Genomic DNA, 24,897 nt, shown 5'->3' with positions numbered 1-24,897 from the left:
AATGGAGAGCTTCAACAAGAACACAAACTCCCAGCTTCCCCCACTGCCACCTCTGCCACCCTCTCATCTAGGGTGGCAGAGCTCAAGCGCCAACTCTCCCATTATCCCATTGGCACCACCATCCTATGATATCAGTGGTAACGCAGCTGACAAAGCCAAAGGACTTGCACTAGCACCAGAAACTACTCATGAGCCCAACTCTGAGATCCAGGTTGTTGATCTAGAGGATGAGGACCTTGAAGAGATGGACGCCAAGCAGCAGAAAAAGTTTATTATCTAGCCTTCTTATTACCATAGATCTCCTTTCCCTAAATATTTAAGAAATTAAAACTGTGGTTGGAAATTTGAATTTTGACTTTTTGTTAAAATTATAAGATCCAACCCGAAATTAATTGGTAATAGGTGGAGAGGCCCAATATCTTGTACTTAGGTACAGAACAGGCTTTGACATTCTATAAAATTTAAAACATGAAGAATCTAATTATACTGTAAAGATCCGCTCAAGAAACATGCATTTTCCTTCCGTCTTTTCTAGATCTAATAATTTTTAAAAATGTTTGATCTGTTTTCTCTAGGGTTTTGGCTAGCAGAGAGTATTCACTCAGGTATCGGGTCAAGCAGGCTGCATATGTTACGAAACTCGAAAACGAAGTGAAAGTACTCCAGGTAACTTGCATCTCGTCCCCACATAAATTCTCCTTAATTATATGTGTTGTTCCGTTGTTCGTTCCACTTAATTTATATATGCATGTAAGTGTTGATCCTTTGCACACACACAAAAAAAGGAGTTTGCTTTATTGATGTGGGATTTTATATATACATCATGTGTGCAGACTGAAATAGCTGTCAACACTCCGAGAGTCAAATATGCGGGTCATCGTAATAAGTTGCTGAGGGCGGAAAACCATGCAATGAGACAAAAGCTTTCTGCATATACTGACGAACTTAAGTTCAAACAAGGTTTCTCCTCTCTCTCTCTATCTAAATCTAAACACCGTTTTTGTTATTTGTATCATCTCAATTGATCATTTGTGAAATAAAAACATCGGCATATTATTTCAAATTTTCTTGATACATACGTGAATGAACATAACAAAGGGTTAAACTTAAATATTTGGGTATATGCAGCTCAGCATGAGGCACTGGTGAAGGAGAGAGACTCTCTGAGGCAGCTCCATCAAGCTCTTCTACAACAAGGAGCAGCTGAGGCCTTCAACCCTCCACCAGATTATCAAATGGTCAATTTGGGTCTGGACCAGCCTGGCTTTGGGCTTGGACTTGCTGATCAATTCACCGGGCCGGCTGGCCTGGTTGACACCCTGATGCTGAACCAACCTGCTGATGATCTGAACCAATATGGCTGGCCAGGACAGTCGTTTGTGGAGATGAATGATTTGGACCTGCCTAATATGGCCACATTAATCGACCCTTTTGAAATGAATCATTTGGGTATGGACATGGATGATCACATGGCCATGAATCCGCTTAACATGATCAATAATGATGGTGATGATGATGCTGATCTGCAAGAACCAGCTGGGCCCTCCTTCAGGTTCATGTGAAATTTCATATAGAAGTCCTCCAGCTAGCTTGGTTTATTAGTAGTATTTTGTTGGAATTTTCCGGACAAATATCCATGTATTTGTGCATGGGATTTTAATTTTCTTTATGTTTCTTGCTTAAATTAATGAACTCAGTTTGGTGTTTGTTAAAGAGACACATGATTAATAATATTATGGAGGGCTTTTGTTTTGGTTTATGTTTCGACTCGTTAACTTTACTTGAATTTGAATTATTTACTTAGTTAAGATCCATTAATTCTTCAAGTAGATTTTTTTTTAAAATTACCTACGACTTTAAAAAAGAAGAAAATTTTGAAGTGGTTGACATGACAAAATGACTTTATTTTTGTATAAATTTCAGGTTGTTTCATTGTCAAGTATAATTTGTTGTATTATAAATGAAATTGATTAATGAAGTATATGCTAGTCCTTTGTCTGTGGATTTATTTCTTATGTGAACACATAAACATTGTTTTACACTACGGTATTTTGAGTAAATTAAAGGGAACTGATTTTCCCACTCATCTTTTGTCCACTTACACTGCTTTTGTTGAAAATTATATGTTCTCACGCTTCTTTTGTCCACTCACACTCTCTTTTATGTAATAGTCAAAAATATTAAAAAAGAAAAAGGAGTGTAAGCGGACAAAAGGAGAGTGAGAAAATGATCATCTAGATTAAATTAGTATAAGTAAATTTAATCATTTAGTCTCTTTCTTTTTTGGATTTCTAGCATCCATTGTACCAAAGCCAAAAAATAATAATTTCTGATTAAAACAATGACCCAAAACATAGTACCACTACCATCCAAGTATAATAGGAAATATACAAATACATAAAGACATGTTGGCTTGCTTGACAGATTGACAAATTGTAATATTAAGACTGTCAATATGAACCTTTGGTTAGGTAGATTCAAGATTCGATTGATTAGGTAAATTTCTTATTTAAAATGACAAACTGTCTAACAAAAAAATATTTTATGTTCACTGCATCCAGACAAAGCCTAAAATCTTCCTTTCTCGTTTTTCCTTCTTTGCTGGGTATCTCAAGGGCATGTACCATTTGGTAGCAATAGGCTTTTTTCCAGGACATATGCCTATTGTGTCTATGATGCCATGTAAAGGATATCCAGAAATTTCTAGCTGGCATATATATTTTGGGAGGGGGCTTGTACCAAAGAGATTTTTAAGGTGCATTTTGTGTTTCCTAATATGAATATCAGCTAAAATCAAATGAGTTCTTATTTTATCCGGTTATATTTGAAGCTTTCACCTATCCTGATTCTAACTCATTAAAATTTGAATTAGTTTACTTATATTAATTGTAGGATGCTAAGTGCAAAACATTTCCCAAGTACGATTCTATAATTAGTCCCCTCCTCCAAGGCCCAGCACCCGCCCCCACCCTAACAATGTTTAATGATATCAACTCTTCAACTTTTTAAGTTCTGCTTCAAATAAGATCATCCATGAAAATAATAATGATTCGTGAATATATAAACAGTTCATGATGAAACATTAATTGCCATGTATGATAGGAACTAAAGCCCTAGAAGTACTCTAGTTTTTCTATGAAACAAATGGTGCATGTTGATATAAGGGTTGGTGCTCCAATATGCATACGTATATAGAGTTATTTGTACTAACACCCTTTTATGTTTTTGTACTAACACCCTTTTATGTTTTTGGCTGTTTCACTAAACTACTTAAGGTTTTAGAAATTACCCAAACACCCCATAAAGTTTTAAATTGTTTTCACAAAACCCCATTCCATTGATTTTTCATCCAAAAATTGATGATTTTATATAAAAAAAATATCTCCAAATGACAATGTTAACCTTTGAGATTAGATTGCACATACATTCATTGGGGTTGATTTTGTCATTTGCACACATTTTATTAGATGAAATCATCAAGTTTCGAATGAACAATCAACGAAAATGGGTTTTGTGAAAACAATTTAAAACCTCAAGGAGTGTTCGTGTTAAATTTGAAACCTCGGGGGATTTAGTGAAAAAGTCGAAAACCTATGGGGGTATTAGTGTAAATAAATCTTTAAACCTTGCATACAACATACACTACATATTAGCAAATTATAATTAAAGACACTGGTCATTTACCTCTAAGTAAGTTGTTGGATGAAAATGTCACTACAAAAAAACAAAAACAAAAAGCAACAATCATCATTATTTGGTGATATTTGCTGGGGTGACTAAAGACTTTAGTCACCCCAGGAAATGTCACCAAATATCATCAAATAATGGTGACTGTTGCCACTTTTTTTTGTACGTAGTGTGTGATGGTTTAAGAACTATATCATTTAGTAACATGCTTTTAAATCTTTACCCTATATATCAACCGTTCAATTTTAATGAAACGCTAGCATAATCTTATATATGTCTCGTTAAATTAGGTATATGTGAGTTCGGACTCAACATTTGATGTAGAACAGATAGCCTCAGCGAAAATGACAAGTTACAAGTTTGGGCCTCAAGTTTCGATTTGGGGCCATGACCCACCGTTTTGAAGGGAACAATGCCTTGAGTAAAACTCATTGCTTTGTCATGATGTATAAGCTTTTTTGGGTGTTCGAGATAGTTTAGCAATCCAAACGAGCCTTTTAATATTTTACTAGTTTTTGGAAACTTTTATTATTTTTCCTTTTTAGTTCCTTTTTGATTCCTTGGGTTTCTAAGAATATTTAAACCAACTTTAGCCCGTGACTAGGGGATGATGTTATCATTCTGAATTCAATAAACGAGAGGTTTTCTCATATCTGGTGAATTCCATGCTTTGATTCTCTTAAACTAATTGTTTGGTTGCCTTGTTACGTTGTGTCAACATTTGTAGCTAATTAATAACTTATACTATAATTAAGAGAGAACTCAAAATGCGGAGACAAATATAACCGTCTAACCTTGAACATGCTTAAAGATAAATAAAAATAACTAAATTTAACCTAATTATATGTCACTTTTAATTTCTACCCACTTATTAATTCTTTATCTCGCACAACTTTTACTTCATTCCTCTGATTCCATTGTAACTTTCCATATATCATACTGCTCATGCATCGTATCTATGTGTACAATGTTTATAGTATTTTATAAAATGTATTTCTTTAAAAGATCTCAAGAACTTCTTTTCTTTCCACTTGTATCCAATCAAACCATGCGAAATTCCACATGAAAATCGACCTTGGATTTGAATGCGGCCTTGGAGTCATATGAGAATATGCATTTTTCATCGATGCTTTTCTATTGGTAAAAGGGTAACAAGAGATTTTCTTTAGATCTTTCTTTGTTGTAGATTAATGCATGCCTCATTTGCATTTCAAGACATAATTTTTTGTTTGCTTTCTATTTTTAATTGTGTTTCCTTAGCTTCTTGTAAGATTTACTTCGAACCAAGTTTTTGTGCAGGAATTAATCTAGAGTTAGAAAAGTCTTTACATGGCGAGCGAGAATTGTAAAATTGAAGGGGCCGAAATAGAAAATAAAGTATATATCAAATACATATGATTTAAAACTTACATGTTATAGTTAAATATTTCAAACTTAATCATGTCTAATTTATTTTAGAGAGTCCATTAACTTAAATTACAAGTTGTCGATTATTAAGTGTATATAGTATTATATATTATATATAATATAGCAGAGAAGGGAGGTAAAAAATTGGGGGGGTCAAGGCCACTCCTGGCCTAGGAGTGGCTCCACTATGGACTACTATGAATTACCTGAGAGCATACATATATATATATATGCGTTACTTTATATACCTGGATTTTTGTTTTCTTTTGTCAATCAAGCCATTTCTATATATAAAAACGATTGAAAATCCTTTAATTTTTCTTGATCCTCAGACCAGCAAGATTGAAAGCTAGTAACCTTAAGTGCATGTACTTCACTAGTATTAGGATCTTATTGTTGAAAATTTATTCAGTGTGATGTCAGGCAGTCCACATGGCACAATGTCGCTGATGATCATATTGTTGTACTGTTCATACAACGTTCTTCTCACAACACGTAAAGGGTTGGCACAAAACAAACCTGATCGAGATGAGGTTATATACATGGAAGAAATTTTGAGGAAACCCCTTTAAGAGATGAGCACAAAGATAAAAAGGGAAAACCAAGTTCAAATATGTTAAGCACCATCAGCACTTGTCTAATGATGCTGCAAATTGTCCAAACTACCCAACCCTACCTCAATCCAACATGATTTGCAAAGACTAGTTTTGTAATTTGATCTATTGGATTTTTCAAATTGAGACCAAATGACAGCTTTGTAGGCGCCAATCAATAATGTGGGGGGATGGTAATATATGGTAATTTTTCTGTATCTTGTCTGGATAAACATAGGTTAAGTGTACACATTGATTTCTGAGTGCTTTGTTCTCCATCACAAATTCCTCCTTCCCCTTTATAAGGACATTATTTGTATAGTCCTAGTGTGTGTGTCTGTGTTTTCTAGCATTTCTTGTTTTCTTTGCAAAGAAAGAGAAAAAGGAGAGAGTAAGAGCAAAACTATGGATCCTAACAAGAAGCTTAGCTTTAGCGAGGGATTTGGATCATGGGCTAATAGACCCATCGACCCGAGGCAATTCTCAATGATGCCTCCACCCAACCTTCCTTTACCCCCAAGTGCTTCATTTCAAGGGTGGAGACAACAACCCTACTGGATGAGCCATGCTGAAGGTATGGGTGGTGCAAGCAGCAGTAGTGCCAACCATGGCCAGCTTTCGGAGCCTAATCCCGGGATTAATGCCTTTAATCCCGGGATTAATGCCGGCATTGCCAACAGGCTCAACAATATTAATACCACTCCTGCTATTGCAGCAGCTGGTAATAATGGTGGAAAAAATCGAAGCTCTGATAGTGATGATGACCATGCTAATGGCAAAGCTAAAACTGTAACTGTGGATGGTGTTCAGGTTAGACTGGGCAAAAACGCGGACGCTGAGGCCATGGATCCAAAAAAGCTCAAACGGTAACCATCAACTATATACGTTAGTTTGTTGTTCACCGCATAGAATAATTTTGTTTGTACCACTTTATATTTGTTGACCACCCCTTTAATAGAGTCAAGTCATTTATGTATATTCTGTTAATGTGGGTCCCAATTCTATTTCTATTAGAGTAGAAAAATTTATATGAAATGGGGATAACATTGTTTTGCTATATCCGCCAATCACGAATGTATGCAAAGTTATCATGTATGACATATCGTGATTGTGAAATAGAAAATAATGTTATCTCCATTTCATGTAAGTGTTTTTCCTACTAAAGGGTTTAATCAATATGATACGTGGTCAGAATATGTGGTCCAAATATATAACAGTAATTTTAGGTAACGTATTATTTTTGTTATTATATATATCTAACATTTTCATGCGGATATTTGATGGATTTTTTTTAGAATCATTTCAAACCGGGCTTCGGCGCAGAAATCTAGACTGAAGAAACTACAATACATCGCGGAGATGGAAAGGAAGGCGAAGGCTCTAGAGGTAACCATTGGGAGCTCTCACAGAAACCATACGATTCAGATATTTCCCTCAACATATATATGAATTAACTCAAGTTCAAAATACATTGTATTTACTACTTAATTTGAGTATGAAAAAATATCTTAAATATAATTATTTGATATCTCATTTAATGTTTGTGTACATAGGCTCAAATTGCTTTTTTAGCTCCTCAAGTTGAGTTCTACACACACCACAAGCATTATCTACAAATGGAGCAAAAGGCCTTGAGCCAACAGATAGCTGCTTACGCCAAGGACAAGTTAATGAAAGATGGTAAAACCCTAGCCAGTACCCCCATATATATCTTCACCATTATTGGTGGTTTATATATGTAATCCTCTTTTATTAAGGGATTCTTCAAATAATTTTATTTGAGGGACACTTTTTAGGGTTCTTTACGAATTTTTTTTCAATGATCCAAACTAACTATTTTTCACATATCATCCTTGCAAAAAATCATACAAATTGAAAATCATTAAGACATCTAATTGAGACCAACTAAAATCAATGAACAAAGTGTTTCAAGAAAGTATATAAATTTCAATAATTTAATTGAATGGTCAAATGATATCAGATTCAAATGATTTTTTGTAGAGGTGATTATTGAATGAATATCTACAAAATAGACATGTGGATTAATGAAATACAATGTGAAATGTGCCTTACAAGGGTGTCCCTCAAATAAACTTATTTGAAGGATCCATCAACGGAAGCTCTCTCTATAAATATATGTGTGCGTGTGTAGTTTGTGTGTTGGATAATGAAAAATGTGTTATATATGTGTAGTTTATGTGTTGATAAATAAAAATGTGTTTTAATTTGGCAGCTGAAATCGAAGCGAACAAAAAAGAGGTGGCCAGGCTGAGGGAACTGCAGTTGAGCCAACAGAAGGCCCGCTTGCAGGCCAACGCAAATGAAAGCAGCAGGTTGATGAATTGGGAACAGGCAAGGTTAATGGAGCAGATGGCAAATTCAGGCCTTATTCAGTCTGGTCGACAGATGGAACCTTCAAACTCAAGGAAAGGTAAAAATAAAAATAAAAATTATATCTACTTATATAACATAGCAAACAAGATATACTAGCAAATTAAGTCCTTGATTTGAACCTTGTACAATTTATCTCTCGTCGTACATTTGCCATGGTCTACTTTAGGCAGGCACTAACATAATTTTACCAATTTTGGGATATTATATGATATGTATGGTAGTATCTTATTTGTTAAAATAAATAGTGTGCATACACAAATCACCGCATCGGTAGATATCTAAAAACATATATATATATATATATTAAATTAATTAATAAACATAGTATACTATACTCGTATATTATAATGTATACGTATGTATAAGAGAGTGAAAGATTGATTTTTCAACCATTTTCTTCAATTGTTGTTTTTGTTTTTGTTTTTAAGTTACATCTTTCTTTGTTTATTCTTTCAATATATATATGCCTTGAAACTTTTATAAAGTTAAAGTTAGGTTATCTTTAACGGAATGAAAGAAACTAGGATTATAAGCATTGCATGAACACGATTTCCAAGTTGCATAATTGCTAGTCTTTATTATTTTATCATTTCTGCTTATCGAGTTAAACTAGTCGCAACTATTTTTCCTTCTGCTTTCTAGTTGCTTCTACGAAGCAGCATTTAATGTGAAATACGTTTTTAACTGTTAGATTGGCGAGTTCACTTTTCTTAGTTTATGTAGCGAAAAAAGAATAGATGTGCTTCTCACTCTACACTCGAGTTTGGAATTCATTCTATGATATATAATTATATTTGCTGCATATCCTTTTAAACAGTCTCTTTTGTATATAAGTAATTAAGAGAGGATTAGATGTTTTTCCTTTTAATTTATCTCTCATTTTGTATACAGAACATGCTGAAGAAAGAGCAACAGAAGTGAAAGTGCAGAAGCAACTCAATGTGGCAAAAGAGAAGGAGAAGCAACAAAACCAGCTAGGGCAGGCCTCGATGGCAGGTCCGGATCCCGGGCCAGGGCAAACTGAAAATGCGAGCTCAAGTCAACCCAAGCCAGAGCCGAAGGGGGATGTTGATGATGATATGAAGTCAGAGGATGGTGTGAAGGAGATGGAAGGTGTGGTGACCTTTAAGACCGAGCCGAACCAGAAGGAGCATACCTTCATATGAAATGTTATTAGTTACATGGATTTATGTTGCTTTGTCTTTGGTTTGTTTCTTTGTTTCCTTAGTTTGGTGTGGCTTTTTGCTTTGTTCAAATACATGTTGGACTTTCATTTCTTCGGTTATTTTGAATGGAGCTTGGACTCTTCTAATAATTATTATTAAAAAAGGATCTTGGCCTTTTATTTTGCGTTTAATTGCATTATTATTTTGGAAGTTGCTTGGGCTTGCCAGATATTTGGGCCTGTACAATGATTAATAAAGTGGGTTTCAAATCGCTACCAAAAATAAAATTATTTTCATTGATACCTCATACCCTTGTTTTTTACATTTTACACAATCTATGAGCTTTGTAATTATACATAAGTTTTTTTTTTTTTTTTCTAAATACAAGCAAGTGGAGAATTTCTCACGTATACAATATCAAAGTGCTATGAGAGTTTGAACTTAAGATCAATGATTTTCAAGTCAAGACTCTATTCACCAATATCCTCATGTTTTAAATTGTTTCTACAAGATTTTTTTCAATAATGTTTTGTTTAAAAACTATTGATGTCGTACAAAAGTTCTTCAAAATTACACCTCGGAATGTACACCTCGCAATTCAATGTTTGAGGTCAACTTTGCATTCGGAGAAATTCTTGTGATGAGATGACACAGTAAAACACATGTGAGAGTGGTCAATGGAAACAACTCAGCAAAATAGCCATCCACAGTCGTCCACGTGTCCACGTGTCCACAACTCAATCAAGTATGACGCGCAGCAGAGGAGCATTTCTCGTATTCACACGTGGCCATTCCGCGCCAGATTCCGCCTAGTAGTCTGAATTGGGCCACGTCACCAGGCGCAACGGTGAAAAAAATCAGAGAGGTTTGGGAGTCAATGTCACACAGGACAGTGGTGGCAAAGGCTCTCGGCCATTGCAGGAGCACCTCACAAATCACAATCAATCCAAACCCTCCTAAATGCCCAATTTAAACTTTTGTAGGGTTTTTGATGATCACACATCCGGCACATGTCTTTGGGCTCCTCTCTCATTCTCTTTGCGTTCTCTCGTCAATTCTCTCTTCTGTTTCGGCTTTTCGAGCTGAAAATCCTAATACCCAGTTTGGTGGCCGAGAAATTTTAGGAATGAGAGAAAGAAAGTTAAGAACTTTGAATATTTGTTCTGGGTTTTCTTGAAAATTAAATTCCAGAACGAGGCAAGGGTAGGCTTTCCATCACGGATGAATATTTGATAGCTGATATACCACTCTTTTGACTCGGTTGACGTGAGGTGTACTTTACAGCACGAAGCTTAAGATTCAAAATTTTTGTTTTCTTTTTAACTTTCCTTGGTTTTCTCGGCAGCCAAACGCAGGGGATATCGTTTGGGTTTTCTCAATTGAAGAAAAATGGCATCTGCTCAAGGGCTTGCTTCGTTGACCCATTCGTTATTTGCAGTTAAACGGCAGCGTTTTATGGGTCTCCGTGGTTTCTCAGCGCAATCCTGTGCTAGGGTTTTTCCTAGAATCTGCAAGCACCAAAAACCCAACTTCATCGTTGCGAAGTCGAGTAAAGTTCGAGACTTTAGGCTGTTCAAATCTGTTGAATTGGACCAGTTCCTGACTAGCGACGACGAGGATGAAATGGGTGAAGGTTTCTTTGAGGCGATTGAAGAATTGGAGCGAATGACAAGGGAACCCTCCGATGTTCTTGAGGAAATGAACGACCGGTTATCGGCCAGAGAGTTACAGCTTGTGTTAGTCTACTTTTCTCAGGAGGGTAGGGACTCATGGTGTGCGCTTGAGGTGTTTGAGTGGCTCCGAAAGGAGAACCGGGTCGATAAGGAGACGATGGATCTTATGGTTTCCATAATGTGTAGTTGGGTCAAGAAATTGATTCAGGGGGAGCACGACATTGGGGATGTGGTTGACCTTCTTGTGGACATGGATTGTGTGGGTTTGAAGCCAAGTTTTAGCATGATGGAGAAGGTGATTTCTTTGTATTGGGAGATGGGTGAGAAGGAGAAGGCGGTTCTGTTTGTAAAAGAGGTGTTGAGACGTGGAATTGTGTATTCGGAGGACGACGATACAGATGGGCATAAAGGAGGGCCAACTGGCTATCTTGCTTGGAAGATGATGGTAAGTGCTTGTTCAGTACTGTTCTCAATATTATGCTATTGAATTGTCAAATGTATTAATCTTCCGTTACTAATTTAAATGCTGCTTAATTTGCGTTGTCCACGCTTAACTTTTAGTGATATAATTTTCGGGTTGGGATCACTTTGGCTTTGAGTTGAATTTACCTTGTCCACACTGAAATTTTAGGACGGTGTGTCCAGTTTTGAAGAATTTGGCGGCTCTTTTCACTCACAGTGCTAATGTTGTTAACAGATTATATAGATCAATGTTGTTAACAGATTATATAGATCAATGTTGTTAACAGATTATATAGATCAAAAGGATAATAGTTCGATTCTCCAACCTGTTATGTGTCATCGGATTATACCCAATGGATACAACTTGTCAATGATTACTGCTACTATTGGTTAGTTAACCGAACATATCTAGGTAGAAAGGACAACTGTTAGCACTAGTTTGGGTTTGTAAAGTTGGTTCTGAAATCTTTAGAGTTTCCTAAGTTTATGTGAATGAAACTATTGAATGTGTTTCTGCAGGTTGAGGGCAACTATAGGGATTCAGTGAAGTTGGTGATTCATCTAAGAGAATCTGGGTTGAAGCCAGAGGTCTACAGCTACCTCATTGCAATGACAGCTGTGGTTAAGGAACTAAATGAACTTGCTAAAGCTTTGCGCAAGTTGAAAGGTTTTACAAGGGCTGGGCTGATAGCTGAATTTGATACAGAAAATGTTGGGCTTATCGAGAAGTATCAGTCAGATCTTCTATCTGATGGAGTACAGTTGTCCAATTGGGTGATTCAGGAGGGAAGTTCTTCACTCCATGGGGTGGTTCATGAGAGGCTCCTGGCAATGTATATCTGCTCTGGGCGTGGACTTGAGGCCGAGAGGCAGTTGTGGGAAATGAAACTTGTTGGTAAAGAGGCTGATGCGGGACTTTATGACATTGTTTTAGCCATCTGTGCTTCCCAAAAGGAGGCCAGTGCTATAGGACGGTTGCTTACGAGAACAGAGGTTACCAGCTCTCTGCGTAAAAAGAAAAGCCTATCATGGTTGCTAAGAGGGTACATTAAAGGGGGACATTTTGATGATGCTGCAGAAACAGTAATAAAAATGCTTGATTTGGGTTTGTGCCCAGAGTTTTTAGACAGGGCAGCTGTGCTGCAAGGGCTAAGGAAAAGCATCCAAGAATCTGGTGGTGTAGATACTTACCTCAAACTTTGCAAGCGCCTCTCAGATGCCAGTTTGATTGGACCTTGTCTTGTATATCTGTTTATAAGGAAATATAAGCTTTGGATCATAAAAATGCTTTAAAGCACTTTGGGTGGAAGTTCTGAGAATTTAAAAGTATAGTTTTGTTGGTCAACATTTTATAGCACAGGAACCTAACTCCTGCTTGATTTTTACATGTTAATTTTGTATAGTTATGGATGGCTACAAGATTTGGCACGACCAAATCCTAGAGGCAGGTTAACTGTGTTGTGCAAAAATTGTTCTTGAATGTTTTGTTCCTGGGGATCTTTAACTTGTGTATATGGTGGCTGCTGTGAAACATAATAATGAAGTTTCAACACTATGTAATTAAGTAGACTTCATATAAATGCAACAGGTATGTTTCTGCGGTTTCTCGATTTGTTCTGGATTTATAAGTTCAAACTTCTCATGCATCTGTGTCCTTGACTTGCAGTTTAATCATGAAATTGATTTATCGATAATGTGTTTAACAGTTCTTACGTCTGCGCCTACATCTGTTGTATGCTTGTGTGCATGACTAAATACAACTATGCTCTCTCCAGGGGCCAAATTTATGACTAACCATTTAAACATTCCCAATAACTACCAATATTATTCCTAGTTCTACTGATTTCATCTCATCCTTTTGATTCCAACTCCTCCTTGAACTTTATTATGCTTTCGATGGTCGCATCGCGAACCGATCAGGAATGGTTGGTTTGCTTCTTCAGTCGGCTGGCCTTTTGTTTCTTTCATAGCAGCACATATCCTGGGGTGCATACTGGAGCTGGTGTTGTTTTATTTTATTTCCTCTAATTATTGTCTTTATAGCCAGTCATTTTAATGCCTAATTATATAAGTATAAAATTTGTAAGGAACCATTATCGTGTGGGTACCATCTATCTTCTTCACGTGTGAATTATGTGATGAGTTATGAAGTTGATAATTGTATGTCGTTTGTAATGCCTGCTGATATGGGAGCTGTATGGCTGGAAATCCATTCATGCTGTTTGCTAATTATCTCAAACATGTCCGATGCATTAATGCCCTTCTTCTTTCAGCCACATCTATTTTCCAATCTAATCTGAATTCATTTATTTGTATCCGGCGCCATCTTGTTTGACCTTATTCCTTTGAACTTGTGATAACATGACCGAAAATATTGTTGAACTTGTGATGACTCCTAAACATTTGATTAACATGAGCTGTGCTACGGTTAGTCGCTCACATACTCACCGTTGATGTATATATTCCATTGACGGTCAAAAAGCACCCACGTGGGGGAGGGAGATTGACCTTATCAAATTCTTAGACGGAGAAATTTAAATGTTTCACGAGTACATATTGATTTGGCAGACAATACTATCACTTACACAAGTTAGTGCAAACTGGCCTGCTGTCAAAAACTGGTGAGAAACAATGGCACTTTCAGAACACTCACATGGGTCTTTTAGACGCTTAGCCTTGTAAGCACGTGATCATATTTCTTGGCTCTTTTCTATACACTGTGATCTGGTTGGCCTATATTATTTGGTTTCCCTTCTGCCTTCTTATTATTTGTTGTGCTAGCATAATTCTTGTTTTTTTTATTTTTATTTTAGATAGGCTTGCAAGTTGCTGTGTTGTCGTAGACACAGATGCTCAACTAACTTCCAATAATTTTTTGCCATTCAATATTTAAAGGTATGAGTAAGCTAGTGGCAGGAGAAAGACCACATAGTTTAAATGATATGATTTATGAAAAGCAGAAAAAAGAAGAAAAAAGAAGAAGTGTATTTTAGATCTAATGTCTTCCTAACCCATTAATAATTTATTAATTTGGTCTATTCTCCCCTGCTTTATTTATTAATATTGATAAGTAATAGCTCCTTGTTGTGATAATTCATGCATAATATAAACAAGCTAAGAGTTGGGATTTTTGTAGGGTGGTGCCTTATGGTCCTTCAAAACCAACTTGTAGGACCATGTTTGATTTTGACATTTCACCATGGCACCAAACTATTCATTTTATTTGAGGGTTTTCTCATCCCTACAACTTGAAAGTGAAGCTTTTCAAACAGAAACTATGCACAAAATGCTTTTGCAGTCTGCTTCTGCAAGTAGTCCTCAACTAAAAGAAACCATCAAATTGCAGTTCGTGATAGGATCAAATTCGTACTCGATCGGACTTTAATAACAATTACGCGAGATTTATGTTCATTAAGGTTCGATGCATTAATTGTGTTTAAGGAAAAGATTTCCCATGATAGAAATCAGAATTTAGTAAGTGTAACTAATTCACTTCTAATGTTGGTAAAGAAAGAAGTTCGCCTATTATAAGCATCTATTTGGTGCGGATGTGACGCATGAACTTTTGTAACTACATTTCTTTACAAGCTTACTCAATGCCAAGGACCTTTGCTTAACATGCAATTTCTCCTTAATCTTCTTTTTGTCGTTAATTAATTAGCAGTCAAGCTCAAGATAAGCTTAAATTGAAAATTAACCAGTTGACCAACGCATCTGGGCAGGCTAATTTTCCCATTTGGTAGATGACGTGGCAAGATTGGAGTGGTTAACAATGGTGGGTGATGAACTGACTCCGATAAACTTCTTGCTTTGGAGCTAGCCACCTAAACAACTAAACTTTCCGGTTAACCAAAACCCTTTGGAGCAGAGCGACAAAGACAGAGACAAAAGAGAAGGCTTTGCTGCTTTGCATAAAGAATATATCCACCCATGAAAGAAAAGAGAAAACCCAAAAGCAGAGACCATTTTCTTCCATTTTTATTCTCGAGAAACTAACCCCACCTTGGCCTGTAGCCTGCTTCACAGCCTCCCTCTCTCTTTCTCTCTGTGTTTCTCTGGGTGGTTTTTGCACGCCAGAGGTAAAGGCTCAACATTATTCTCTCTCTCTTGGTGGTGGTAAAGCTTGAAACTTTATAATCTTATTCTCTGTTTGTTCATATATGCAGAAGATTTATTGTCATTTAGATATGCGTGGTCTAAAGCTTTTAGACCGATTCACCAGTACCCAAGTCCACGCTCTCAATCCTACAGACACCTCCAATGGTAAAACCCATGTTGGTGTTTCAAGAGCTAAGCTTAACAGTCACCTGATTAAATCTTTTGGGTCAAATTCAAAGCCCAAAAGTTTCAACTCACTCTCTGTGACTGAAGCTCTTCTGCTGCCTTATGGACTTCCTACAACTGACCTGCTTGAACCCTCCATAGAGCCTCACCTCAAGCCCGCTGAATTTGTTGAAATCTTAGCTGACCTCTATCACCGCTTAGAGAATTGCTCGTCTCAATCTGATAAATCTTTGTTATCTATTGAGCAGTATTCTCTCTTGCGCAGTCTTGGTGACCCCAAGCTGCTTCGCCGGTGTCTTCGTGCTGCTCGTCAAAATGCTGTTGATGTAAACTCTAAGGTTGTGCTTTCGGCTTGGTTGAGGTTTGAGAGGAGGGAGGATGAGCTTGTGGGTATGTCAGCTATGGCTTGTAGTGGGCAAGTTCTTGAGTGTCCTAAGGTTGCTTTGGTAAATGGGTTTGATCCAAATTTGGTTTCTGGTCATTGCCAATGTGATCATGACCCCAGTAAAGCAGTCAATATGCTTGTTTTTGAGGACAATGAGTGTGTGAGTTTGGAGGAGGAGGAGGAAAGTGATGTTTCATTTTGTATTGGCAATGTAGAAATCAATTGTGCAAGGAGTAAAATTGCATCGCTTTCTAGTCCTTTTGAGTCTATGTTGTATGGATGTTTCAAAGAATCGAAAAAGGGTAAGATTGATTTTTCGGAAAATGGGATATCTGTGAAGGGAATGAGAGCTGTGGAAATGTATAGTAGGACTAGGAGATTGGACTTGTTTAGTCCTGAGATTGTTGTGGAGTTACTTTCTTTTGCAAATAGGTTCTGTTGTGAGGAGATGAAGTCTGCTTGTGATGCTTATTTAGCTTCACTGGTTGATAACATTGATGATGCATTGGTTCTTATTGAGTATGGTTTAGAGGAGATGGCATATCTTCTTGTAGCTGCCTGCTTGCAGGTATTGCTGAGAGGGCTTCCCAGTTCTCTGTATAATCCGAAGGTGATGAAATTTCTTTGTAGCTCCAAGGTCAGGGAGAGATTGGCCATGGCAGGGCATGGATTCTTGTTGTATTATTTTCTAAGCCATGTGGCTATGGAGGAAAGTATGGTATCTAAGACAACTGTGATGCTATTGGAGAGGTTGGAAGAATGTACAACCGAGAGGTGGCAGAAAACACTTGTGTTGCATCAATTGGGTTGTGTTTTGCTTGAGAGAAGAGAGTTTAAGGATGCCCAGTTTCGTTTTCTGGCTGCAGCTAAGGCAGGACATGTTTATTCAGTGGCTGGTGTTGCAAGGACCAAATACAAACAGGGGCAGCAGTATTCAGCATATACATTGATGAGCTCTATTATCTCCGAGTATAAACCCGCTGGGTGGATGTACCAGGAACGTGCCCTCTATAACATTGGGAAGGAGAAGATTTTGGATTTGAGCACTGCAACTGAATTAGATCCCACTCTATTATTTCCATATAAATATAGAGCTGTCGCAAAGGCGGAGGAGAAGCAAATTAGAGCAGCTATTTTGGAGATTGATAGAACTGTTAGGTTTAAGCTCTCACCTGACTGCATTGAATTACGGGCTTGGTTCTTCATCGCACTTGAAGATTATGAAAGTGCTCTCCGAGATATCCGTGTGTTACTAACTTTAGAACCCAATTACATGATGTTTGATGGAAAGGTTACTGGGGATTACTTGGTTGAGCTTCTCAGCCATCGGGTTAAGCAATTGAGTCAAGCTGATTGCTGGATGCACCTATATGATCAGTGGTCGTCTGTTGATGACGTTGGATCTCTGGCAATCATACATCAGATGTTGGGACATAACCCTGGAAAGAGTCTCATTCAGTTTCGGCAATCTTTGCTTCTTTTACGGTATGTTTTCTGATCATAGCTATACTTTTCTGTGTTATCCAGCTACAATCTATGTGTAGTAAACTTTCCATTATCTTGCACTTACAACATTTCATCACATAGTCATGATATCTGGATTCTTTGGGAGCCTAATTTGATTGAAATGTTTACAGTTTTCCTTAAGATATGATATCAGACCACCTACCCCACATTTGAATTACTTCATATCAAACAGCAGTTGGTTTAATGAAATGTTTCTGCTGCTTTGTCAATAATAATTGAAATGTGCTGGCCATGTAGATCTGTGGCTTCTGGCATCTTTTCTCACACAAAAGCTTCCTAATAAATACGACTATTTTTAGGTTAAATTGTCAGAAGGCTGCAATGCGCAGTTTGCGGTTGGCAAGAAATAATTCTGGATCTGAGCATGAGAGGCTGGTCTATGAAGGATGGATTTTATATGACACTGGAAATCGTGAAGAAGCTCTCTCAAAGGCGGAAAAGTCAATTCACATTCAGAGGTCATTTGAAGCTTTTTTCCTTAAAGCATATGCATTGGCAGATACTAGCCTGGACTCTGAATCATCATCTTATGTTATTCAACTGCTGGAGGAAGCTCTTAAATGTCCTTCAGATGGTCTTCGTAAAGGACAGGTGAGAATCATGAGTTATTCTTGCATTCTTCATCATTGTACCTTCATGTTCTTGTTTGATAGGGTATTCTGATATTTTGCAGGCACTAAATAACTTGGGGAGTATATATGTGGATTGTGGGAAGCTGGACAAGGCAGTGGACTGCTACATGAGTGCTCTTGACATCAAACATACAAGAGCTCATCAAGGGTTGGCACGTGTTTATCATCTTAAAAATCAACGAAAAGCCGCATATGATGAGATGACCAAGCTAATAGAGAAAGCACAAAATAATGCATCAGCTTACGAAAAACGGTCAGAGTACTGTGATCCCGATATGGCAAAGACTGATCTCAATATGGCAACACAATTGGATCCGTTGAGGACATACCCATACAGATACCGGGCAGCAGGTAATCTTTCTGATCCCTTACTTTAATTTCCTTTTTTCCCCAATTTTCTGCACATCTGTTCTAAAAGAAATGGTTGAAACTCCAGTATTTTTAGTATAAACACACATCCATTCACTCATCTAGCTCTCTAAGTACCGAGAACAAGAAGCACTTTTCATTATCCTTTAGGTTAGAATTCAACTGCACTTGGTTTCACATGACTTAGAATCTGTTAGAGTGATGGAGAAAAAAGGGATAGCTTTTTATAGAAAACCAAACGGATATATAATGCTGAAGAAGAGAATTGCAATTGTCCCTTAGTAAAGGTAGCAGGAAGAGTTCTATTACTTTTGTGAAACCGAAACAATGTACTAATGTATGGAATCGCATGAAACCAGTTCTGATGGACGAACAAAAGGAGTCTGAAGCTGTAGAAGAGCTTACAAGGGCCATTGCTTTCAAGCCTGACTTGCAAATACTTCATCTTCGAGCTGCATTTCATGAGTCAATTGGAGATGTAAGCTCTGCTCTCCAAGATTGTCAAGCAGCTCTCTGCATGGACCCCAACCACACAGACACTCTTGATTTGTATAATCGGGCACGGGACTGAGATGATATTTAACTTGTGTATATGCTGCTCATGACTCCAGTGTGTCGGAGACTTCATGGTTAGCGTTGAAGAGAGAAAATTACCCTGGTTTCCTTGTTCAAAAAAGTTTCCCAAAAATCACAATCTCTGACTGAAACCTGTCTGGCAATGGTCAAGACAAAAAGATGACCAAGGAAATGCTATGTACATATGGCACACATGATGATGATTGTTGAACTGCAAGCGGCAAGCAGTCATTTTGACCACACTAGTCAAAGGTGGTTATGCAAGAAAGAATGAAAGCAAATGTTCTTATAACTAGATAGGAGCATAGGTTGAAGATTAGAATTTTCTGTTATAACTTTATTTTTTTCCAATCATAGTACCTTGAGAATTGTATGATGTCAATTGGTGAGGAAAGGGATCTCTACAGTTCCAGTGTACATTAACAGTCATTGAGGACATCCAAATATCTCAATTATTGTATATTTCAGATTTTCTTTTACATATGGAGGGGGCGCTTCTACCAAATAAAGGAGGTTTCTTTGTTTTTTCTTTCAGCACCTTTCATCCTTTCTTTCGATTTGTTTCTGTTTAATTTCCCGGGCAAAAACATGCGTAAAATCTGCCGACTGATAGTTGCCCTTGAAAGGTTTAAGGTAACTTTTAGGTTCTTGAATTCTAGAAAATGGATGAAAAAGTTGGGTGTTAGGTGTTGCAGGGGTTGTAAGGTTCAACTTGAAGATGAAACTATAAAACACTAAACAAAGAGACAACCAAACAAGAACCTTTACTGCTCAATGCTCAGAAAGTAAAATTTTTATTGATCTCAGAAGTATATTTCCATGTAAAAACGCTTAAAATTTCACTTTCTTAAGTTATTTACAACATCATTCCTCTTACTTCGATTAGAGACAGACAACACAATCATATCTATCCTACTTGCATCCTGCTGCTATGAATCAATAACAGAATCAGGTAAAAGAATAACGCACACAAATTATAATGAACGGACAAGACAATTAAATAGACTTTTATGATCAACTTCCTTCTGTTGACATAATTTCAAGTTCTGCCCACCAAAGAGGTGACAATTTTGGTATGGCTCCATCAGGGCCCATGGCTGTGATTTCTTTTAACCTGCCTGTGATCTCCGTCATTTTCGGTCTTTGTTTCGGGTCAGGATGGACACAATCATTTATCACTTGAAACAATTCTCCTAGCTCTTCTTCTTGGAAAGATTTTAAGGTAGGATCAACTATTTCTCGTAAAGATTTATCCCCTTTCATATAGTGTGCTGCCCAGTCTACAAGAGAACCATTTTCCAGAGAGTATGGGATCCTACCGGTAATCATTTCGAACAATATAACCCCGAAGCTGTAGACATTGCTTTCTGGATCTGCAGACATATTTTCACGGAGCTTCTTGTCAGCAGATCCCATCTTTGCTGCAGTCACTTCATTCAAGAAGGTAAAATCTGATATTTTGGCTGCATAGTCTTCAGTCAGGTATACAGAGGATGATAGCAAGTTCTTCTGAGCTATTGGTGGAGTCAGTTGGTGCATATACTCTAGACAGTATGCCATTCCCATGGCTATCCGTAGTCTCATTCCCCAGTCCAAGTGCTCTGCTTCTTTTACTGCGAGACACAGAATTTTGACATTATCAAAACCGTTGAAAATGCATCAGTTACTGCAAATTTGATGCTCCATTATCTTAAATCATATGTTCCATTAGCATTTTTTTTTCTCCTGGAAAATAATGTGAGAACTATCTGTACTTTGAATTTATTTGAAATGTATGACTGCATGTGACAGAAGTAAGATATGATCCTTCAACATTGCATATGCTTAAAGTGAAGTATCCAACTCATTTTGAGCTTTGGAAAGAACCCTGGATCTCAGTGCGAGCACGCACACACTTAGCCATTCCTTTTGAACTCATATAAGTTGGTCTCTGGTAATGCAACTTGATTATAGAAATGCTATATGAAGTTAGATCGATCAATTCATAAATTAACTTTCTTCGCAACATAAAGAAGAAAGTACTCACTATGTAGATGCTCAAAGAGTGTTCCATTTGGAGCATATTCAAACACCATCATTCTTGTGAATGGTTTCTCTTCTTCACAATACCCAATAAGGTTTACAAAGTTCTTGTGGTTCACTTTGGACAATGTTTCTATCTGCAAAAACAAAAATGCATATTATTATAAATATAATATACATCAATAGAGGTAACTAGTAGGGACTTTTAGATGCATCAAATCAGATGGGAATTATTTCCTATGTACCTTCTTTCTGAACTGAGCCTCCAAGTTTTTAGACCAGTCTACAGCAGATGTCATAGTGATACATGTCACTGCTATTTCAACCCCACTTGAAAGAGTTCCCTTATACACGTTGCCATCTGAAAAGGTTCCAATTATGTTACTGAAATCTTCACAAGCTGCCTCAAGTTCTGATCGGTTGAGCTTTGGTACACCTGAAACACGGTTCATCAAGCTGAGTACTTGAAACATGTATGGAATAAGAATCAAAGTTCCTACTTCTTTTCCTTTCTTATTTTCTTGTATATATGCAATCCATGCAGAATGGGATTGAAAACTTTGCCCATGATTTTATCCAGGAGGGAAACCAATAAGCTAGACTCTAGAGGACAAAGAAAATAACCATTAAGCTAGTTAGATATGAAAAGAAGAGGAAACCTAAGACTCAATTTGTCCCAAGCCTACATCAATATCAGGGTCAACCTATAGTCTTGGAATGCTCTAAGTGGTGAGTAGTGAAAAAGTGGACCAAGGGTCTAACCACATTTCATATTAATTGCCTAAACATGCCATAAATTTTCTGAATATAAACATGCATAAGAGTTTATATTTATTTGTGCAGGGGCCTGAGAATTCTCACGAATCTGACCTGATACAAATGCTTTCTGCAACTGTCCACTTAACCCTGTGACCCAGGGTTTCACGGTAACAACTTTACTGCTTTGGACGAGAATAATGCCAATAACTGACATTAAAATGAACAAAGAACCGCCAACAATGCCTGCACAAATCATAACTACACGATGCCTTGACTTGGAAGAACTAGTCTTAACCCCTTGACTTGGACTTGAAGCAGGGGAAGGCATTGGTTCTTGATTGGACTGTGGTGCTGGAGCAATAGTAGTTGGTGGATTTATTGGGACTGGAGAGGCTGGAGTAGGTGCTACCAAAGGCGAGGGTGAAGGGGTCAGAAAGCTGCTTGAGGGAGATGCTGAAGGGGAATTTGACGATGGTGATGGTAAAGGGGAATTTGATGATGGTGATGAAAATAGTGAGGGTGGCATTGAGACTGAAAATGGTACTGGAGATGGTGAAGAAGGCTGATTAAGTGGTGGTGAGGAAGATGGTGAAGCTGATGTTGATAACAAACCGCGTTCATTTCCTTTAGCCCTTCTGACTCTGGATGACTCTTTCTCATCTGCCACCTGCTGCAGCCTGCGGTAAGCTGTATCTTCAGGTTGGGCAGTGCTCCTAACAAACAAAAAAAGGTCATCATGAACTGAATGAAGGAAATAATATGGTACAAGCTTACAAGGTATGAGAAAATTTATTGTTCCTAATGTTGCTTTCCATAGAAAAGTTGTACAATGCCGGAACATAAAGAACTTGTCTGAGCTTACTGAACAGAATCATCGGCATTATTGGAAATAAGGTGAGAATTAGAAATGAACTAATTATTACTAAGTTGGGTCTAAGCATATAATATTAGATCAGTTTCACTTTCTTACCAGCTGGTAGATCTGCTCATAGACAGTGTCAGGCAAGTAGCATCTGTTAGCTGATCCCGATCTTCCTGGCATTCAGAAAGCATCTTCAGCTCATGGAGTTGAGGAGATATGCAACCGAGAAATCTGTTATTGTCAAGTAAACTGCAAAAAGAATCACAATATGAGTTTAGTAAAACTGTAAAAGCCATTAAAGAATAAGACCTCCGAGTGCAACCAGTTTGAAATGATCAACATACAGGGTAGTTAGAGACGGATTGTTGCTGAAGTCAGATGGAAATGGTCCACTAAAGTTATTATATCCCAAGTCCAAAACCTCCAGCTCCATTAACTCTGCAATCTCTTTTGGAATGTTTCCAGAAAAAGAATTATTGCGCAAAATACTGCATTAAAGAGGCACTGGATAATTCAGAGTAATGCCTTGAAGCAAAAGGTTTTAAAAAAAGAGAGATTAAAATAAACCATTGGAGTGCTTTTGTTGGACTAGCAACCAGTTTTGTTCTTACATAGATTTTATGTAAGCCAGCTTCCCTAGTTCAGGGGCCAATGTTCCTCCAAGACAAAGATCTTTCAAATTCCTGCAAGTTGATGAAATCTGACTTTAGGCTATCGAAACCGTGATTTAATATAAGAGATGGAAGAGTTTCTACATTGATAGGATGAAATCCATAGCACATACACATTAACTTTAAGGCTAATAATACCATATATATGATATTCAAATATATAGAAATTCAAAGTTGACATAGAAAAATTTGTAAAAATTCATGCTTTCCAAACAATTTTCAAGCTTCAAGCAAAAACCATGTTGAAAAAAAATCTTATTAGATGATCTTCACATGAAACCCCCACTTCAAATCAACTTGGTAAATCAATGCAGAAGTACTTCTTCACGGTGTAGAATGAACCCACATTTATTAATCAGCCAATCAGCAATAAACACTAACAAATTTAGAAAAACCATTTTTCTAGTTTGGCACAGAAGAACTTATGATTTAAGAGTTGTCTGGTTCAATTCAACCAAAACAAGATGCAGAAGCAAAAAGCAAACATAAATGATCTAAGAAAACATGAGACTTAGCAGCAAATGCCACTCACAAAATGACCACTTTTCCATCCGAGCACTCGACCCCAAACCAAGAACAAGGGTCGTCTTCTCCACCATCCTTGTTCCAATTTGACAAAGCCCCGTAAGGGTCTCTGACCACTCTGTCCCTGAACCTCAGCAAGGCCAAACCTGCACCCAAAAACAAAACCCATTAAGCAAAAACCATCAAGCAGCTGATTGAGAACTGTACGGACGTGCAGAAGAAGTAAATGTACGAACCTTCAACGTTGAGAGACCAACATGGGCTTAGAAGATGATGAAACAGTAGAAGAAACACCATCACCATCACCACCACCACACCCATCCGGTGCTCCTCTAACCCATCAAATCTCCACCGTCGATTCATTTCCTACGAGAACCAAGATCAAAATTTCCAAACTTGAATATTTATATATTTACACATTTATATACAGAGAAACAGAGGTTGTGGGAGTCTCTGCACTGCAAGGTAATTTGGACAGCCGAAGAAGAAACCGCGTGTATCAGAGACTTTTTTAAATGATTTAGAATTTTAGAAAGTTCCTTTTTTTATTTAACGTTGGACCGAAAACGTACCGAAACGGGAACCGAAATATCGTGGAAGTTGAATGTTTCGCTCCGCGGCAATTCAGCAACGTTGGATTGGATTTGCTTCTTGTCTTGTAGCGGGTAGCCAGCGACCTGGCTCCAAATATATTTATACTAGCACCGTCCCATCACACCCCACGTGCCGGTCACGTGCTTTTTTGGTGACTTTGCCCTTTCTTTCTATTTTCCTGGGGTCGCTACTTGCTGGTATATGCTACACTGCTTCTCAATTTGCATTTTCTCAGCAACATCATGACCGCCAGTTTGATATAATCAAAGAGCCCTTTTTCTTAATTATGATAACGCTCAAATTAATGAG

The 24,897-nt window shown here is 37.5% G+C and overlaps 3 protein-coding genes across 5 annotated transcripts; 2 read left to right on the top strand and 1 right to left on the bottom strand.

Moving 5' to 3' along the window:
• Nucleotides 1–10,115: 10,115 nt before the first annotated feature.
• Nucleotides 10,116–12,986, top strand: LOC103321397 (pentatricopeptide (PPR) repeat-containing protein). Of its 2 annotated transcripts, none has more exons than XM_016797369.2 (3): nt 10,116–10,450; nt 10,593–11,365; nt 11,902–12,986. In XM_016797369.2, the coding sequence occupies exons 2-3, from the start codon at nt 10,637–10,639 to the stop codon at nt 12,673–12,675; spliced, it is 1,503 nt and encodes a 500-aa protein (XP_016652855.1). In that variant the 5' UTR covers nt 10,116–10,450; nt 10,593–10,636; the 3' UTR covers nt 12,676–12,986. The 2 variants fall into 2 exon arrangements, with proteins under 2 accessions (XP_016652855.1, XP_016652854.1); XM_016797368.2 differs by having other exon boundaries at nt 10,124–10,518.
• Nucleotides 12,987–15,027: 2,041 nt separating this feature from the next.
• Nucleotides 15,028–19,689, top strand: EOL2 (ETO1-like 2). 2 transcript variants are annotated; one of them, XM_008223207.3, is made up of 5 exons: nt 15,028–15,461; nt 15,549–17,536; nt 17,878–18,169; nt 18,252–18,561; nt 18,939–19,689. In XM_008223207.3, exons 2-5 carry the CDS (start codon nt 15,570–15,572, stop codon nt 19,148–19,150), a joined length of 2,781 nt encoding a protein of 926 aa, XP_008221429.2. In that variant the 5' UTR covers nt 15,028–15,461; nt 15,549–15,569; the 3' UTR covers nt 19,151–19,689. The 2 variants fall into 2 exon arrangements, with proteins under 2 accessions (XP_008221429.2, XP_008221420.2); XM_008223198.3 differs by having other exon boundaries at nt 15,406–17,536.
• Nucleotides 19,690–19,930: 241 nt separating this feature from the next.
• Nucleotides 19,931–24,687, bottom strand: LOC103321419 (Protein kinase superfamily protein). The gene is made up of 10 exons (XM_008223219.3): nt 24,567–24,687; nt 24,231–24,360; nt 24,002–24,140; nt 23,410–23,481; nt 23,143–23,286; nt 22,907–23,047; nt 22,048–22,649; nt 21,423–21,613; nt 21,182–21,314; nt 19,931–20,768 (listed from the first exon to the last, which is right to left on the bottom strand). Exons 2-10 carry the CDS (start codon nt 24,355–24,357, stop codon nt 20,170–20,172), a joined length of 2,148 nt encoding a protein of 715 aa, XP_008221441.2. The 5' UTR covers nt 24,358–24,360; nt 24,567–24,687; the 3' UTR covers nt 19,931–20,169.
• Nucleotides 24,688–24,897: the final 210 nt, after the last annotated feature.

The sequence above is a fragment of the Prunus mume genome, linkage group LG1, assembly GCF_029339155.1.
Source record: "Prunus mume cultivar Tortuosa linkage group LG1, ASM2933915v1, whole genome shotgun sequence".
Classification (NCBI taxonomy): domain Eukaryota; kingdom Viridiplantae; phylum Streptophyta; class Magnoliopsida; order Rosales; family Rosaceae; genus Prunus; species Prunus mume.
The sequence above is the reverse complement of the archived record's forward strand: the minus strand, read 5'-3'. Positions and strand labels throughout refer to the sequence as shown.

Bases quoted from the DNA above. Each gene is read 5' to 3' on its own strand.
- LOC103321419 (XM_008223219.3), bottom strand. From the start codon at position 24,357: ATGAATCGACGGTGGAGATTTGATGGGTTAGAGGAGCACCGGATGGGT. The intron at 23,287-23,409 runs GTAAGAACAAAA...TCTTTAATGCAG, and splicing joins CTGGCTTACATAAAATCTAT to TATTTTGCGCAATAATTCTT. The intron at 20,769-21,181 runs GTGAGTACTTTC...TGTGTCTCGCAG, and splicing joins ACTCTTTGAGCATCTACATA to TAAAAGAAGCAGAGCACTTG.
- LOC103321397 (XM_016797369.2), top strand. From the start codon at position 10,637: ATGGCATCTGCTCAAGGGCTTGCTTCGTTGACCCATTCGTTATTTGCA. The intron at 11,366-11,901 runs GTAAGTGCTTGT...GTGTTTCTGCAG, and splicing joins ATCTTGCTTGGAAGATGATG to GTTGAGGGCAACTATAGGGA.
- EOL2 (XM_008223198.3), top strand. From the start codon at position 15,543: ATGCAGAAGATTTATTGTCATTTAGATATGCGTGGTCTAAAGCTTTTA. The intron at 17,537-17,877 runs GTATGTTTTCTG...GACTATTTTTAG, and splicing joins CAATCTTTGCTTCTTTTACG to GTTAAATTGTCAGAAGGCTG. The intron at 18,562-18,938 runs GTAATCTTTCTG...GCATGAAACCAG, and splicing joins ATACAGATACCGGGCAGCAG to TTCTGATGGACGAACAAAAG.